At 43.9% G+C, this 19,487-nt stretch overlaps 1 protein-coding gene across 3 annotated transcripts in view; it reads left to right on the top strand.

The window, feature by feature from the left end:
- The window catches only part of LOC121706655 (SRSF protein kinase 2-like), a 48,996-nt gene that overhangs the window by 23,965 nt on the left and 5,544 nt on the right, over positions 1–19,487 (top strand). For all 3 annotated transcript variants that reach the window (XM_042088579.1, XM_042088578.1, XM_042088577.1), the window contains exons 10-14: positions 946–1,165; positions 4,140–4,379; positions 12,579–12,661; positions 13,126–13,233; positions 15,990–16,059. In XM_042088579.1, the coding sequence (XP_041944513.1) occupies positions 946–1,165; positions 4,140–4,379; positions 12,579–12,661; positions 13,126–13,233; positions 15,990–16,059 (721 nt within the window). The remainder of the gene's footprint in view (positions 1–945; positions 1,166–4,139; positions 4,380–12,578; positions 12,662–13,125; positions 13,234–15,989; positions 16,060–19,487) is intronic.

The raw sequence follows: 19,487 nt of genomic DNA, 5'->3' as shown, positions 1-19,487 counted from the left end.
GTGTGTGTGTGTATACTAATGTCAGACTTGACTGTGTGTTTGTGTGATGTGTGTGTGTGTGTGTGTGTGTATACTGATGTCAGACTTTACTGTGTGTTTGTGTGTTTGATGTTTGTGTGTGTGTGTGTGTATTCTGATGTCAGACTTGACTGTGTGTTTGTGTGTGTGTTTGTGTGTTTGTGTGATGTGTGTGTGTGTGTGTGTGTATTGATGTCAGACTTGACTGTGTGTTTGTGTGATGTGTTTGTGTGTGTGTGTGTGTGTGTATACTGTTGTCAGACTTGACTGTGTGTTTTTGTGTTGTGTGTGTATATGCTGATGTCAGACTTGACTGTGTGATGTGTGTGTGTGTGTGTGTGTGTGTGTGTGTGTGTGTGTATACTGATGTCAGACTTGACTGTGTGTTTGTGTGATGTGTGTGTGTGTGTGTGTGTGTATACTAATGTCAGACTTGACTGTGTGTTTGTGTGATGTGTGTGTGTGTGTGTGTGTGTGTGTATACTGATGTCAGACTTGACTGTGTGTTTGTGTGATGTGTGTGTGTGTGTGTATATGCTGATGTCAGACTTGACTGTGTGTTTCTATGATGTGTGTGTGTGTGTGTGTGTGTATACTGATGTCAGACTTGATTGTGTGTTTGTGTGTGTGTGTGTGTGTGTGTGTGTGTGTGTGTGTGTGTGTGTATGCTGATGTCAGACTTGACTGTGTGTTTCTGTGATGTGTATGATGTGTGTGGGTGTGTGTGTGTGTATATGCTGATGTCAGACTTGACTGTGTGCTTGTGTGTTTGTGTGATGTGTGTGTGTGTGTGTGTGTGTGTATGCTGATGTCAGACTTGACTGTGTGTTTGTGTGATGTGTGTGTGTGTGTGTGTATACTGATGTCAGACTTGATTGTGTGTTTGTGTTTGTGTGTGTGTGTGTGTGTGTGTGCTGTGTGTCCTAGACGGAGCGTCTCTCCCGGTCTCAGAGGAAGAGGAGGGGTCGGAGTGAAGCTGCCCAGGAGAGGTGCAATGCAGGCCAGTGTCCACCAGGGGGCAGTGTCACCCTCCTGCCCACCCTCAGCAACACTCCCAGCACAGGGCCCACGCACACACACACCTCACGGAGAAACACACTCCTGGTGGACGAAGAGGAGGATGAGGACAACACACACACTATGGCCAGTTAGTACACACATTCACACACACATACATACAAAAACACACACACATACACATACACATACGCATACATATACACATACACACACACACACTACGGCCAGTTAGTACACACATTCACACACACACATACATACACAAACACATACACATACACACACACACACTACGGCCAGTTAGTACACACATTCACACACACACACATACATACACAAACACATACACATACACATACACACACATACATACACATCCTGAATTTCCCCTCGGGGATCAATAAAGTATCTATCTATCTATCTATCTATCTACATACACACTAGGGGTGTAACGCTTCATGTATTCGTATTGAACCTAAACGGTACGGGTGTCACGGTTCGGTGCATGTATTTACACGGAGAATACACGGTATAAAAATACATAAAACTCGTGTGCGGATTAATTAGTGTAATGCGCAATTACTGTTAAGTACGAAAGTTACGAGAGTTCTTTAGCGACACCTAACGCTAATATGTAGCCTCGCCTTAGCTCTGAAGCTCTGATTGGCGACTATGTTATTTTTTTGTCAGGTCGTCGGTCGAGTCAGTCAGTCAGAGATAGCCGCAGCACTAAGCGAGTGGTGGCGACCCACAGGAGTTAGAGGATCCGCTGGTCTCTTTAAGATCGCAAATTTGAGAACTTCAGTTACAGTAGTACAGACGAGAGAGTGGTGGATGAGATGAAACTGTGTGTCGGCGTTGTTCAGCAGTTGTTGGGTATGTGAGTGGAAATATATCGAACATGCTACACATATTCAAAGCCATCACCCAGATGATGTAGGCTACCAATCACTGAAACGAGGAAAAAAAAAACTTCCCATGCGCTCAGCGGTACTTTAGCAGCCTTTGGATACTCATACAAATAGGGCCAAAACCTACGGCTTAAATTAAATGATTTCATAATGACAAAAAGCTATGTAAATCGTGTGGTAATTACCTTTATGTTAGGGTAACTTGTAACTTCTCACATGAGGAGCTGGTAGGCTAGTGTTAAGTGCATAGACAGTAAAAGAAAGTGTCAACGCTAACCAGGCTAATAAACAAACCATGCTACGAAGGGCAAAGTCACGTGACTTCTAGTTATAGTCTGTTTATGAAATGAAAGGAGCAATTTCGTTTTTTTAAAAGAAAGCAAAATAGTGTGATACTTTACACACTGAAAAATATTGAGGCAAATTGTAGACCCTTCCATATACAACTAAACACGGATGTTGAAGGTCTTGCTTAAGTGGATTTTTATCATTATTCTATGTAATTTGCACTTTCAGAAATAAGAGATGCTGTAGGCCTATTTTCAGTTGTATAGCTGATTGTCTTATTTTGTTTACAAGTTACAGATGGAGTCTGTACTTATTGTACTGTTTAGCCTACATCTTACACACTTCAGGCTGTTGCAGATCGCTCAGGGAAGAGACTGTATGACACTAGGTGGTACAGCCTGAGACATGCACAATAAACAAAGAAATTGCTTTCTGCATTTTTGTTTTGCTTTTCCCCCCATTGTACCGAACTCGTACCAAACCGTGATGTCCGAACCGAGGTATGAACCGAACCGTGACTTCTGTGTGCCGTTACACCCCTAATACACACACACACACACAAACAGACATGTACACACTCACACAAACACGCACACACACACATACACACACATATACACACACATACACACACACACACACACACACACTAGGGCTGTCACTTTTGTGAAAAAATCCTGTTTGATTCTTGAGATATAATTGTTCATTGGAATCGATTGTAAAATCGATTTTTCATGTCTAAAGACGTTTCAATTTTCAACGCCAAATATAGGCCAATCCACGAACAACTAACGTAAAGGGGGCGCTTGAAGACGCACAAGCCAGTATAAGTATATATACTTTTTTGATCCTATGAGGGAAATTTGGTCTCTGCATTTAACCCAATCGGTGAATTAGTGAAACACAAAAAGCACACAGTCAACAGTAAGGTGCAGCACACACTAATCCCGGCGCAGTGAGCTGCCTGCTACAATGGTGGCGCTTGGGGAGCAGTGAGGGGTTAGGTGCCTTGCTCAAGGGCACTTCAGCTGCGGCCCACTGGTCGGGGCTTGAACCTTCAACCCTCTGGTTACAAGTCCAGAGTGCTAACCAGTGGGCCACGGCTGCCCCAACAATAGCAATTCAAAATTCAGATTTTTGGCGTGAAGTTTCGTGCACAATGACAAACAGGAGTGCAACATTCTCGAAAAACAATAAGCAGAGTGGACTGCCATAACATCAGTGAAAACATTACTGCAGGCTTCAACGTGGCTGCGTTTACAATTAGAAATGTCAAACAAATTTCGCCTACGAACTCACGACGGCACAGTTTGCATACCGCTTTGTCCTTCTCCATAGTTTGATATAGCCAAACCCCGAAGTGCTTCCATATTGAAAGTTATTAGGGCCCATCACTCGTCTCTCTCATGTCGCACAGGTTGATCGCGTTGTCCTCAATTTTTTGGCAAAACACCAGCAGCACAGCAGCCGATTGAAACAGCTGTTTCCAGTGCGTAAAATTGGTGGGAATTTTCTTTTTAGCTTTCGCAATGCTTACTGCACTTCGGAATTCTTTGTTATTTTTCTGCTTGTTTGTGAGTTTTATTACATCTAGATTTTTTATTTGTTTAATTCGTTTAAAATGAATAGTGTACATATTTGGTTAAAATCGATTCCCTATTTTAGTTTTCGAAACTTGTGTTGGTTGGTCCAATCGATTGTGCAATCGATTTTCGAACGTAAAGTGACAGCCCTAACACACACATACAAATTCACACACACACACATACAAATTCACACACACACACACACACACACACACACAGAACACTCTGATCTGTTCTCCTGGGTTCCTAACGGTTCTATGTGTGTTCTCCTGGGTTCCTAACGGTTCCTCTTGGTTCTCTGTGTGTTCTCCCTCAGGAGATGGACCTGTGTGTGCATCCCGCCCCCACCGCACCTCTTCATCTCGATTGGACCAGAGCCGAAACCCCTCCCACCCACCGACAGGCTCCGCCCTGCCTAGTCGCTCCTGCCCCGCCTCCACGGCCTACGCCGCCATGCTGGCCTCGCTACGCCCCGCCCACACGGACCACACGGACCCCACGGAACACGCAAACACAGAACCTGCCTGCCAAGACAGCCTGTCAGTGACAACACACAGTCAGTATTCAAGGATTAAAGTTCTCCGTCATAGGACGGATTTCCGTCATTTTGATTTTAGAAATGTCATATTTGAGATCGATGCAGATCCGATGAGAAAAAAAATAGGAGGGGGGGGGGGGGCTATCACCTTTGCTTTTCCAAAGAACACTTATGGAGGACTATAACGGTCTAAAAGTTGGATTATAGTGACACATTAGAGACAGCTGATGAGGTTGGCCAATCCGTTTAACTTTTTTGGATATGATATTGTGAGCTCTATGTGCGAATTCGGAGAAGAAGCGTAGGCTGTGTTCTTTCCGTGCATCAATGTAGACAATTTCTTACTATCGCGAACTCTTGTCAGGGGAGGTCGTTCATTTTGGGTGTCACCTATGACTTGAACAGATAGCCTTCTATGCCACCCGATGTAGGCTACTATTATTGTTACAGTTTTTAATCAATGCAACTAATATTATGTGTAAAGCGACGCAATATAAACCGTAGCCTATGCAATTTATTATCCCGTCTGTTATGACATGTACAACAATGTTTTTCACAATTTGCGACGGAAGGTTTTGACTGAGCGTGTTAGCATAAAAAAAATAATAATATCACTGTCATCATCGCGAACTGTTGAGTAAGGGGGTCAGTCTGTTTGTGACGCACAGACAGCCTTGTAGCCTATTTTGCTTAGGCCTCACTTTTAACGACAGTAGGTTGTGGGTGTATGTTGACAAAAAATAACCATACAATTAAAATAATCAACTTAAAACTTTGCTATCAAATATTATTCATTTATAGCACAAAACCATAACCAGTAGGCCTACCAGAACCTCGCATATTAGCGTCATGATTTGTGTGCGTCTATTTGGCAAGGCCACTAGCTGTCATGGATGCGTTGTTGCTAAAGGAAGGCAGGTGTCAAAAGTTAAAAAATAAATGGAGATGGGCAGCTGTTGGAAACGGGGGAGAACTAACAAGCCATGGTGTAAAGAAATGAACGCGCCGGGGGTTTGCTTTTGCGCGGTTCGCTGCAAGAAAATTGTTTATGGATGCAATAGGAAAACGTTTTAGCACGCCACCAATCACTTCAGGACATCTTCCCTACCTGGTGCAACTAGCCACCACGACAGAGATAGGCTACGTTTATCTATGGCTGACCGTTTTTACGTTTAGAAAGTAGGCTACGCATGTTCTTTCATAGCGCAACACGACCTGTCCCTCACCATATCGCAACCTCTTGTCAACCTTATACAATCTGTTGCTGAAGACAAAAGCACCGTCTCCAGATTGTCGTTATCAAATGTGCAGACCTCCTGCATGAGCACGCACAGTATTGCTGCTCATTGGAAAACTGAGTTGTCTGTAAAACTTAAAATTACCATGTTTTCATTAAATGCGGATGAGGCAACAAATGGAAATATGAACAATATCTAGAATGTTCTGATTCGTTACTTTGATGAGGAAATGGGAAGTCTTGCAAACTTGATTTTATAGATTTTACTTGGTGTAGAATTGCATATTAACAAGAAAAAAATCTCCCCTTTAAACACTTTTGGCCTGAAGTAATTAAATAAGAGTGTGTTAAAGCCTTTCTACAATATTGCTGCAGTAGAAAAGAACAGCAATGGCTAATCAGCAATGGTCAGGGATGGTACTAAAATATATTTTTGTTCATCAGGAAAACTCAATCTCAATCAAGAACACTCTCAATTCGCCTTATTCACATGGTGGCCATTGGCGGCTAAAACGAGGCTACAGGGTACACAAACCATAGGATTGTTATGTTCTATGCATTCACCTGTAGGTGGCATTCATTTTATAGTAAGTGTACCCTGTAGCCTCGTTTTGGTTTAAACAATGGCCGCCGTGTGAATAAGGCGAATACTCCCTTTACTTTGCTGTTTGCATCTTTTTGTACATTAAAAACCAATAGGTCGCGACCGCAAAAGGGGTGCTATCTCTATAGGTAGATATGAACAACGTATGACTTATGGCCTGAAAAAAGTTCAGTCAAACGATTTTTTTTCACTTTAATCCCTGAGTATTAGATGCTTTAGATAGATAGATAGATAGATAGATACTTTATTGATCCACAGGGGAAATTCAAGGTCTCAGTAGCATACATACAACACAAACACATTCACATTCACACATAACAGCAGAAAAAGTCATTAAAAGTATATAATATAAAAACACAACTAAGCAATAAGGACAGTAGAAGATAAAGAATATACTAAATATACTAAAATACAAATTATACTAACTAACACTTAATCTAAATCAATTCTAAACAGTACCCACATAGTGGTGATTAATCAATCAAGAGGCGCTTGCAATGACTGAGGCAGGGACTGAGCCTGTGATTCTCTGTGCATAGTAAGTGTCATGGTGATAGTGGTCATGGTGATCGTGCAAATGAGTAAGTCCAACAGTGCAACAGTGCAAGAATAAAGTCTATATATCTATATATCTATATATATAACTATTTTAAGAAAAGGTATAAGTGTGGCCACAGTTCGGCTGTGGCATGGAGGGAGGGGTTATGCATATGTGCTAATGTGCTAATATAGCATGCAAACAGTGAGGCATAAAGACAGTGGTAAAAAGTGGCTAGACAGACAGTATCCAAACATGGAGGGGGTGAAGAGGCAGACAGACTATGCAGAGAAGTTTATCTCTCCTCTTCCCTTAAGTAAAGCATTGAACAGTTCAATGGCCCTGGGGACAAATGACTTCCTCAGTCTGTCTGTTGTGCAAGGCAGTGAGCGAAGTCTCCAGCTGATAAATCAACACTCAGACACACCTGCACACACACCAACACACCTGCATACACACCAACACACCTGCATACACACCAGCACACCTGCATACACACCTGCATACACACCAACACACCAGCATACACACCTGCATACACACCAACACACCTGCATACACACCAGCACACCTGCATACACACCTGCATACACACCAACACACCTGCATACACACCAACACACCTGCATACACACCTGCACACACACCAGCACACCTGCACACACACCAACACACCTGCATACACACCTGCATACACACCTGCATACACACCTGCACACACACCAACACACCTGCATACACACCTGCACACACACCAACACACCTGCATACACACCAGCACACCTGCATACACACCAGCATACACACCAACACACCTGCATACACACCAACACACCAGCATACACACCTGCATACACACCAACACACCTGCATACACACCAGCATACACACCAACACACCTGCATACACACCTGCATACACACCTGCATACACACCAACACACCTGCATACACACCAACACACCTGCATACACACCAACACACCTGCATACACACCTGCACACACCTGCACACACACCTGCACACACCTGCACACACACCAACACACCTGCATACACACCAACACACCAGCATACACACCTGCATACACACCAACACACCTGCATACACACCAGCACACCTGCATACACACCAGCATACACACCAACACACCTGCATACACACCAACACACCAGCATACACACCTGCATACACACCAACACACCTGCATACACACCTGCATACACACCAACACACCTGCATACACACCTGCATACACACCTGCATACACACCTGCATACACACCAACACACCTGCATACACACCAGCATACACACCAACACACCTGCATACACACCAGCACACCTGCATACACACCTGCATACACACCTGCATACACACCTGCATACACACCAACACACCTGCATACACACCAACACACCAGCATACACACCTGCATACACACCAACACACCTGCATACACACCAACACACCAGCATACACACCTGCATACACACCAACACACCAGCATACACACCAACACACCTGCATACACACCTGCATACACACCAACACACCTGCATACACACCAACACACCAGCATACACACCTGCATACACACCAACACACCTCCATACACACCAGCTTACACACCAACACACCTGCATACACACCAACACACCAGCATACACACCTGCATACACACCAACACACCTGCATACACACCTGCATACACACCAACACACCTCCATACACACCTGCATACACACCAACACACCAGCATACACACCAACACACCTGCATACACACCAACACACCTGCATACACACCAACACACCTGCATACACACCAGCACACCAGCATACACACCAACACACCTGCATACACACCTGCACACACCTGCACACACACCAACACACCTGCATACACACCAACACACCAGCATACACACCTGCATACACACCAACACACCTGCATACACACCAGCACACCTGCATACACACCAGCATACACACCAACACACCTGCATACACACCAACACACCAGCATACACACCTGCATACACACCAACACACCTGCATACACACCTGCATACACACCAACACACCTGCATACACACCTGCATACACACCTGCATACACACCTGCATACACACCAACACACCTGCATACACACCAGCATACACACCAACACACCTGCATACACACCAGCACACCTGCATACACACCTGCATACACACCTGCATACACACCTGCATACACACCAACACACCTGCATACACACCAACACACCAGCATACACACCTGCATACACACCAACACACCTCCATACACACCTGCATACACACCAACACACCAGCATACACACCAACACACCTGCATACACACCTGCTTACACACCAACACACCTGCATACACACCAACACACCAGCATACACACCAACACACCTGCATACACACCAACACACCTGCATACACACCAGCACACCAGCATACACACCAACACACCTGCATACACACCTGCATACACACCAACACACCTGCATACACACCAACACACCTGCATACACACCAACACACCAGCATACACACCTGCATACACACCAACACACCTGCATACACACCAACACACCAGCATACACACCTGCATACACACCAACACACCTGCATACACACCAACACACCTGCATACACACCAGCACACCTGCATACACACCAGCATACACACCAACACACCTGCATACACACCAACACACCTGCATACACACCAACACACCTGCACACACACCAACACACCTGCATACACACCAGCATACACACCAACACACCTGCATACACACCAACACACCTGCATACACACCAACACACCAGCATACACACCTGCATACACACCAACACACCTGCATACACACCAACACACCAGCATACACACCTGCATACACACCAACACACCTGCATACACACCTGCATACACACCTGCACACCTGCATACACACCAGCACACCAGCATACACACCAACACACCAGCATACACACCTGCATACACACCAACACACCTGCATACACACCAACACACCTGCATACACACCAGCACACCTGCATACACACCAGCATACACACCAACACACCTGCATACACACCAACACACCAGCATACACACCTGCATACACACCAACACACCTCCATACACACCTGCATACACACCAACACACCTGCATACACACCAGCATACACACCAACACACCTGCATACACACCAACACACCAGCATACACACCTGCATACACACCAACACACCTCCATACACACCAGCATACACACCTGCATACACACCTGCATACACACCAACACACACACCAACACACCAGCACACCTGCATACACACCTGCATACACACCAGCATACACACCAGCACACCTGCATACACACCAGCATACACACCTGCACACCTGCATACACACCAACACACCTGCATACACACCTGCATACACACCTGCATACACACCAACACACCTACATACACACCAGCATACACACCTGCATACACACCAGCATACACACCTGCATACACACCTGCATACACACCAACACACCTGCATACACACCAGCATACACACCTGCATACACACCTGCATACACACCAACACACCAGCATACACACCTGCATACACACCAACACACCTGCATACACACCAACACACCTGCATACACACCTGCATACACACCAGCACACACACCAACACACCTGCATACACACCAACACACCTGCATACACACCAACACACCAGCATACACACCTGCATACACACCAACACACCTGCATACACACCAACACACCTGCATACACACCTGCTTACACACCTGCATACACACCAACACACCTACATACACACCTGCATACACACCAACACACCAGCATACACACCAACACACCAGCATACACACCTGCATACACACCAACACACCTGCATACACACCTGCATACACACCTGCACACCTGCATACACACCAACACACCAGCATACACACCTGCATACACACCAACACACCTGCATACACACCAACACACCAGCATACACACCTGCATACACACCAACACACCTGCATACACACCAACACACCTGCATACACACCAGCACACCTGCATACACACCAGCATACACACCAACACACCTGCATACACACCAACACACCTGCATACACACCAACACACCAGCATACACACCTGCATACACACCAACACACCTGCATACACACCAACACACCAGCATACACACCTGCATACACACCAACACACCTGCATACACACCTGCATACACACCTGCACACCTGCATACACACCAACACACCAGCATACACACCAACACACCTGCATACACACCTGCATACACACCAACACACCTGCATACACACCAACACACCTGCATACACACCAGCACACCTGCATACACACCAGCATACACACCAACACACCTGCATACACACCAACACACCAGCATACACACCTGCATACACACCAACACACCTCCATACACACCTGCATACACACCAACACACCAGCATACACACCAACACACCTGCATACACACCAACACACCAGCATACACACCTGCATACACACCAACACACCTCCATACACACCAGCATACACACCTGCATACACACCTGCATACACACCAACACACACACCAACACACCAGCACACCTGCATACACACCAGCATACACACCAGCACACCTGCATACACACCAGCATACACACCTGCACACCTGCATACACACCAACACACCTGCATACACACCTGCATACACACCTGCATACACACCAACACACCTACATACACACCAGCATACACACCTGCATACACACCAGCATACACACCTGCATACACACCTGCATACACACCAACACACCTGCATACACACCAACACACCTGCATACACACCAGCATACACACCTGCATACACACCAACACACCAGCATACACACCTGCATACACACCAACACACCTGCATACACACCAACACACCTGCATACACACCTGCATACACACCAGCACACACACCAACACACCTGCATACACACCAACACACCTGCATACACACCAACACACCAGCATACACACCTGCATACACACCAACACACCTGCATACACACCAACACACCTGCATACACACCAACACACCTGCATACACACCAACACACCTCCATACACACCTGCATACACACCAACACACCAGCATACACACCAACACACCTGCATACACACCAACACACCAGCATACACACCTGCATACACACCAACACACCTGCATACACACCAACACACCTGCATACACACCTGCTTACACACCTGCATACACACCAACACACCTACATACACACCTGCATACACACCAACACACCAGCATACACCTGCATACACACCTGCTTACACACCTGCATACACACCAACACACCTACATACACACCTGCATACACACCAACACACCAGCATACACCTGCATACACACCAACACACCTACATACACACCTGCATACACACCTGCATACACACCAGCATACACACCTGCATACACGCCAACACACCTGCATACACACCTGCATACACACCTGCATACACACCAACACACCTGCATACACACCAGCATACACACCAACACACCTGCATACACACCTACACACCTGCATACACACCAACACCAGCATACACACCTGCATACACACCAACACACCTGCATACACACCTTCATACACACCAGCACACCTGCATACACACCAACACATACACACACCAGCATATATGCATACACACCAGAGAGCTGGAGGGTAAGAGTGCTTCTTTCATGTCGTTCATGTCAGAGGGTTCCGTAGATCTGCTGAACCCAGAGGACGCTCACAGAATCCGAATCAAGATCGCTGACCTGGGAAACTCCTGCTGGGTGGTGAGATAGCTACACACACACACACACACACACACACACACACACACACACAAGCCCACTCATGTCTATAGTAGGTTTTAAATATCATGTTCTAAATATCATGTCTATAGTAGGTTCTAAATATCATGTCTATAGTAGGTTCTAAATATCATGTTCTAAATATCATGTCTATAGTAGGTTCTAAATATCATGTTCTAAATATCATGTCTATAGTAGGTTCTAAATATCATGTCTATAGTAGGTTCTAAATATCATGTTCTAAATATCATGTCTATGTTAGGTTCTAAATATCATGTCTATAGTAGGTTCTAAATATCATGTTCTAAATATCATGTCTATAGTAGGTTCTATATATAATGTTCTAAATATCATATAGTAGCTTCTAAATATCATGTCTGTAGCAGGTTCTAAATATCATGTCTATAGTAGGTTCTAAATATCTCTCCTCTTCTCCCTCACGGCAGCATAAGCACTTCTCTGAGGACATCCAGACGTGTCAGTATCGCGCCATCGAGGTTCTGATTGGTGCAGAGTACGATACACCTGCAGACATATGGAGCACTGCCTGCATGGTGAGCAAAAGCCTACGCACTGTATCACCACCACCTTACATCACACACACATCACCATCACCTTATATCACACACACATCACCACCACCTTATATCACACACACATCATAATCACCTTATATCACACATACATCACCACCACCTTATATCACACATACATCATCATCACCTTACATCACACACACATCACCATCACCTTACATCACACACACATCACCACCACCTTATATCACACATACATCATCATCACCTTATATCACACATACATCATCATCACCTTACATCACACATACATCACCACCTTATATCACACATACATCACCACCACCTTATATCACACATACATCATCATCACCTTACATCACACACACATCACCACCACCTTACATCACACATACATCACCACCTTATATCACACATACATCATCATCACCTTATATCACACATACATCATCATCACCTTACATCACACATACATCACCACCTTATATCACACATACATCACCACCACCTTATATCACACATACATCATCATCACCTTACATCACACACACATCACCACCACCTTACATCACACACACATCACCACCTTATATCACACATACATCATCATCACCTTATATCACACACACATCACCACCTTATATCACACACACATCATCACCACCTTATATCACACATACATCACCACCACCTTACATCACACATACATCACCACCACCTTACATCACACACACATCACCACCTTATATCACACACACATCACCACCACCTTATATCACACATACATCATCATCACCTTATATCACACATACATCATCATCACCTTACATCACACATACATCATCATCACCTTACATCACACATACATCATAATCACCTTACATCACACATACATCACCACCTTATATCACACATACATCATCATCACCTTACATCACACATACATCATAATCACCTTACATCACACATACATCATCATCACCTTATATCACACATACATCATCATCACCTTACATCACACACACATCACCACCACCTTACATCACACACACATCACCACCTTATATCACACACACATCACCACCACCTTACATCACACATACATCACCACCTTATATCACACATACATCACCACCACCTTACATCACACACACATCACCACCACCTTATATCACACACACATCACCACCACCTTATATCACACACACATCACCACCACCTTATATCACACATACATCATAATCACCTTATATCACACACACATCACCACCACCTTACATCACACACACATCACCACCTTATATCACACACACATCACCACCACCTTACATCACACATACATCACCACCTTATATCACACATACATCACCACCACCTTATATCACACATACATCATAATCACCTTATATCACACACACATCACCACCACCTTACATCACACACACATCACCACCTTATATCACACATACATCATCATCACCTTACATCACACATACATCACCACCACCTTACATCACACACACATCACCACCTTATATCACACATACATCACCACCACCTTACATCACACACACATCACCACCTTATATCACACATACATCACCACCACCTTATATCACACATACATCACCACCTTATATCACACATACATCATAATCACCTTATATCACACACACATCACCACCACCTTACATCACACATACATCATCACCACCTTACATCACACACACATCACCACCTTATATCACACATACATCATCATCACCTTATATCACACATACATCACCACCACCTTACATCACACACACATCACCACCACCTTATATCACACATACATCACCACCACCTTATATCACACATACATCATCATCACCTTATATCACACATACATCACCACCACCTTATATCACACATACATCATCATCACCTTATATCACACATACATCACCACCTTATATCACACATACATCACCACCACCTTATATCACACATACATCATCATCACCTTATATCACACATACATCATCATCACCTTATATCACACATACATCACCATCACCTTACATCACACACACATCATAATCACCTTATATCACACATACATCACCACCACCTTATATCACACATACATCATCATCACCTTATATCACACATACATCATCATCACCTTATATCACACATACATCACCATCACCTTACATCACACACACATCATAATCACCTTATATCACACATACATCACCACCACCTTATATCACACATACATCATCATCACCTTATATCACACATACATCACCACCTTATATCACACATACATCACCACCACCTTATATCACACATACATCATAATCACCTTATATCACACATACATCACCACCACCTTATATCACACATACATCATCATCACCTTATATCACACATACATCACCACCTTATATCACACACACATCATACATCATCACCACCTTATATCACATATACATCACCATTTCATATCACATATACATCATACATCATCACCTTACATCACACATACATCATACATCATCACACATACATCATCACCTTACATCACACATACATCACCACCTTATATCACACATACATCACCACCTTATATCACACATACATCACAACCTTGACAGAGACAGGCAGACAGAGCAGCGTGTCTTGCCTGCGTACCCGTAACCTAGCACCCTGTGTGTGTGTGTGTGTGTGTGTGTGTGTGTGTGTGTGTGAAATGTTTGTTTCAGGCGTTTGAGTTGGCCACAGGAGAGTTCTTGTTTGAGCCGTACCCAGGGAAAACCTACAGTAGAGAAGAAGGTCTGTCTTTTTCATCACTCCTTCTCTCTCCATTCATCACTCCTCTCTCTCCATTCATCACTCCTTCTCTCTCTCCTTTTATCACTCTTATCTCTCTCTCTCTCTGTCCATCTCTCTTCCTCTCTACCTTTTCCCCTTCTGTCTCTCCTCTCTATCTCCATTCATCACTCCTTCTCTCTCTCCTTTCATCACTCTTATCTCTCTCCATTCATCACTCCTTCTCTCTCTCCTTTTATCACTCTTATCTCTCTCTCTCTCTGTCTATCTCTCTTCCTCTCTACCTTTTCCCCTTCTGTCTCTCCTCTCTATCTCCATTCCTTCTTTTTCTGCCTTTTCTATCAACCACTTTACAGTATTATTTTCTTTGTGTGTCTGTGTCCCCCTCTCCTCTGTAGAGAACAGAGTGCATCTCTACAGTACAAAGATAATCTGAACAGTACAAAGATAATCTCTACAGTACAAAGATAATCTGAACAGTACAAAGATAATCTGAACAGTACAAAGATAATCTCTACAGTACAAAGATAATCTGAACAGTACAAAGATAATCTCTACAGTACAAAGATAATCTGTAGACAGGGTTCCCGCGGATCCTTAAAAAGTCTTAAATACAACTTTCGGTTTTTAAGGCCTAAAAAAGTCTTAAATTGTCTGGGATGTCTTGAATTTTTGAAAGGGAGGTATTAAATTTGCGTATCGGAGCGCCAGCGAGTGCAAGAGAGCGAGTGAAATGTCTCCATCCGGTTTTTCGTGTATTTAAAACGCAATTGTATAAGTGACTATAAGGCAACGGGAGGAAGTGTAATGGTTGTAGAGTGCAGAGTGCAGAGTGTTCTTCACGGGTGTAGCCGAGGCCTGAGACATACGCACGTAGCCTACGTGAGCGGTAGAATGAGCGGGAGAAAGAGTTGGTAAGCCAGTTAGCGATAGGGTGGCCATACGTTCGAATTTAGGCAGGAAATAGCCTATGGATTTTAAAAGCACTGTCCAGCGCAGCCATTAGCCGGACGCTCATTTGTCCTTTTTGGAGTTGCGCTGGGCATCATGGTTTCACAAACTATGGACGTGAAGACTGCTGGTCAAATTATGCGCAGTGCTTCTGTCAGTCGTCTGATAATTTGCTGCGAAGGAAGGAACCACGGACTGACAGAAAAAGAAAACAAACGTTTTCGCAATCAGGAGGAAATACTGTTCATGTTAAGTTGATCTGTTTGCATCTTTCCAGCGTGTGTTGCTGGCCTAGCCTAGGGAAGAAATATCTGTCTAAGTTATAATATGTCAGCAGCTAGCTTGCCAGCCATTCCCAGTAGACCTACTTCGCAAAAGTTGTGAAATATAGCTGCATTTTTTTTTTATGTTGGCGACTGGCTACATAAAAAAAAAAAAAACGTGCGTTCATAATACGTGCGTGTTTGAGATGAAACCAGCAGTTTTCAGCAGGATCATGCGAGGAGGACCTGTCTCTTAATTAATTTAAAACAAGTCAATGGTTTTACAATGTTTCAGTCAAGCTTTGGTTGGTTTAGATACAGGTATGCTTAGGTATGCAAAATGTATGCAAAAAGTCGTGGATTAACTTTAATTTGCTGTGCTGCATATGGGACAATAGATGCACATAGTAAATGATATAAAGTAGGCCTATTAAAATATTTAAATAGCTTAGTCTAACTTTGAAAATAATATTGAAGGGAATCCAATCCAGTGCACATGTCTTTGGCAAGTAGCCTAGGCTACTACAGACACAGGTGAAGAACAGTCAGCCTCAGCCAGTAAGCACAACCAGATATGTACAGCTAGCTTCAAAAGCAAGCAGCCCAGACCCTAAAATCGGGCATTTATAGCTGTGAAGGTAATTCACACACAATTATTTTTCTTTCGCCAAAATATATGTGGTAACTTCTGTAGACATCCAAAATGGGGTTGGGGTTAAAATTAGTAGGGAAAAAAAAACTTTTGCATAAAACAGTTTTAAGTTGTCGTATGTATCTTTTTGCCGTGGTATAGTCTTAATTTTTCCATTTAGATGTCTTAAAAAGGTCTTAATAGTCTTTAAATTTGCACTTGGAAAATGTGCAGATACCCTGGGTATAAAAAAAAAAATCTTGGGTTCCGGTTTCCGACCGGCCCTGTCAATTTATGTGCGACCCAAATTTATTTTATGAACTTGGGGAAGAAATAACACTAAATAGTCTAGGCTACATTAAATAAATCCACAAATAAAAGGTGAACTATAATTACATTAATTACCCCTTGCGTTATGTACAGTGGGCAGTGCTTCGACTTGGCCAGCTTCACTCGCGATCCGCGCGTGGGATCACGCGACTTTAATTTGTATTTTCCCAGTGTGATGCTGCAACAACCCAAACAACCGGTAGATGGCTCAAGTGAGCAGGGTGTCTCGTAAAAAGAAATGGAGCCTGGAAAACCCTACACAGACTTCACTACAAACTTTAGCAGACTGGTTTAGAAATAATTTAATAGCCAGAAATGTGCCTGCCCTGCCCTAATAAAGAAATATTTGGTTAACTGCGAGTGAATCCCATTTGCAGCCGTAGAAGAAACGCAGGACAAATTAAACATTCTGGTTTTCTCCGAGTGCAACGATGATAGACAGACATCATTTGGACAAAATATAGAGCATATTAACCTCCGTTGCTCAGCCAAATGCCTTCCTGTTACGTCCTGTTATCACGGAGTTACAGGCGATAAACGATTTTTGATGGTCACAAGTTTACTTCATTAGCGGTTTATTTTTTTGATTATTAAAGAGTGTTTTTCATTTAAAGGTTTGACTTCGTGCTTATTCAGTAGAGCATTTAGTGCTCTTCCCAATCCCAGACGTTCACATTGCATGTTTGTTTGTAATGGATGCAACCGCGAGATACGCTTGTCATAGGCGCCGATACCGTGGGTGCTCCATCTCTCGGGCACCCACTGAAAACATCGAGCACCCACGTGTGCCAGCTTACAGTCCCGGCTAAATTTACATTAATTTAAAATCAAACATCGCAGTTTATGTTAAATTCAGCATCTCTCATAATGTGATTGGATATGTTGCTGTCAATTCCCTACTTCATATACTAACCACCAATGAGAGCGTCTCTCGTATGAAAATTCCTGACACTTCCCACCTGAAGAATTAGCGCAAGGCTTTGTTCGGGTCTTCAGCCCCGAATGTTTAAAATGTATATAGCCCTGAATATCATTTTAAAAGTAGTCTGACAAAGCTTATTGTTTTGTGACACAGCTAAACACTGGTAGAACCTCATAGAACGTCTATAACATAGCCTAGGTGGTCGCAACTCACAAAAGTAAGCAGACAGAAAGAACTCACGCAAATCTAGCCTACAACACGAAGACAGCTTTATGCGCAGGGGAGAGAGAGCGCGCGCGCGCACTGTGCTTTATGATTGTTGCCTTCTGATGGT

Source organism: Alosa sapidissima, chromosome 4, assembly GCF_018492685.1.
Source record: "Alosa sapidissima isolate fAloSap1 chromosome 4, fAloSap1.pri, whole genome shotgun sequence".
Lineage (NCBI taxonomy): Eukaryota > Metazoa > Chordata > Actinopteri > Clupeiformes > Clupeidae > Alosa > Alosa sapidissima.
This window is presented reverse-complemented; position numbering and strand designations above follow the sequence as displayed.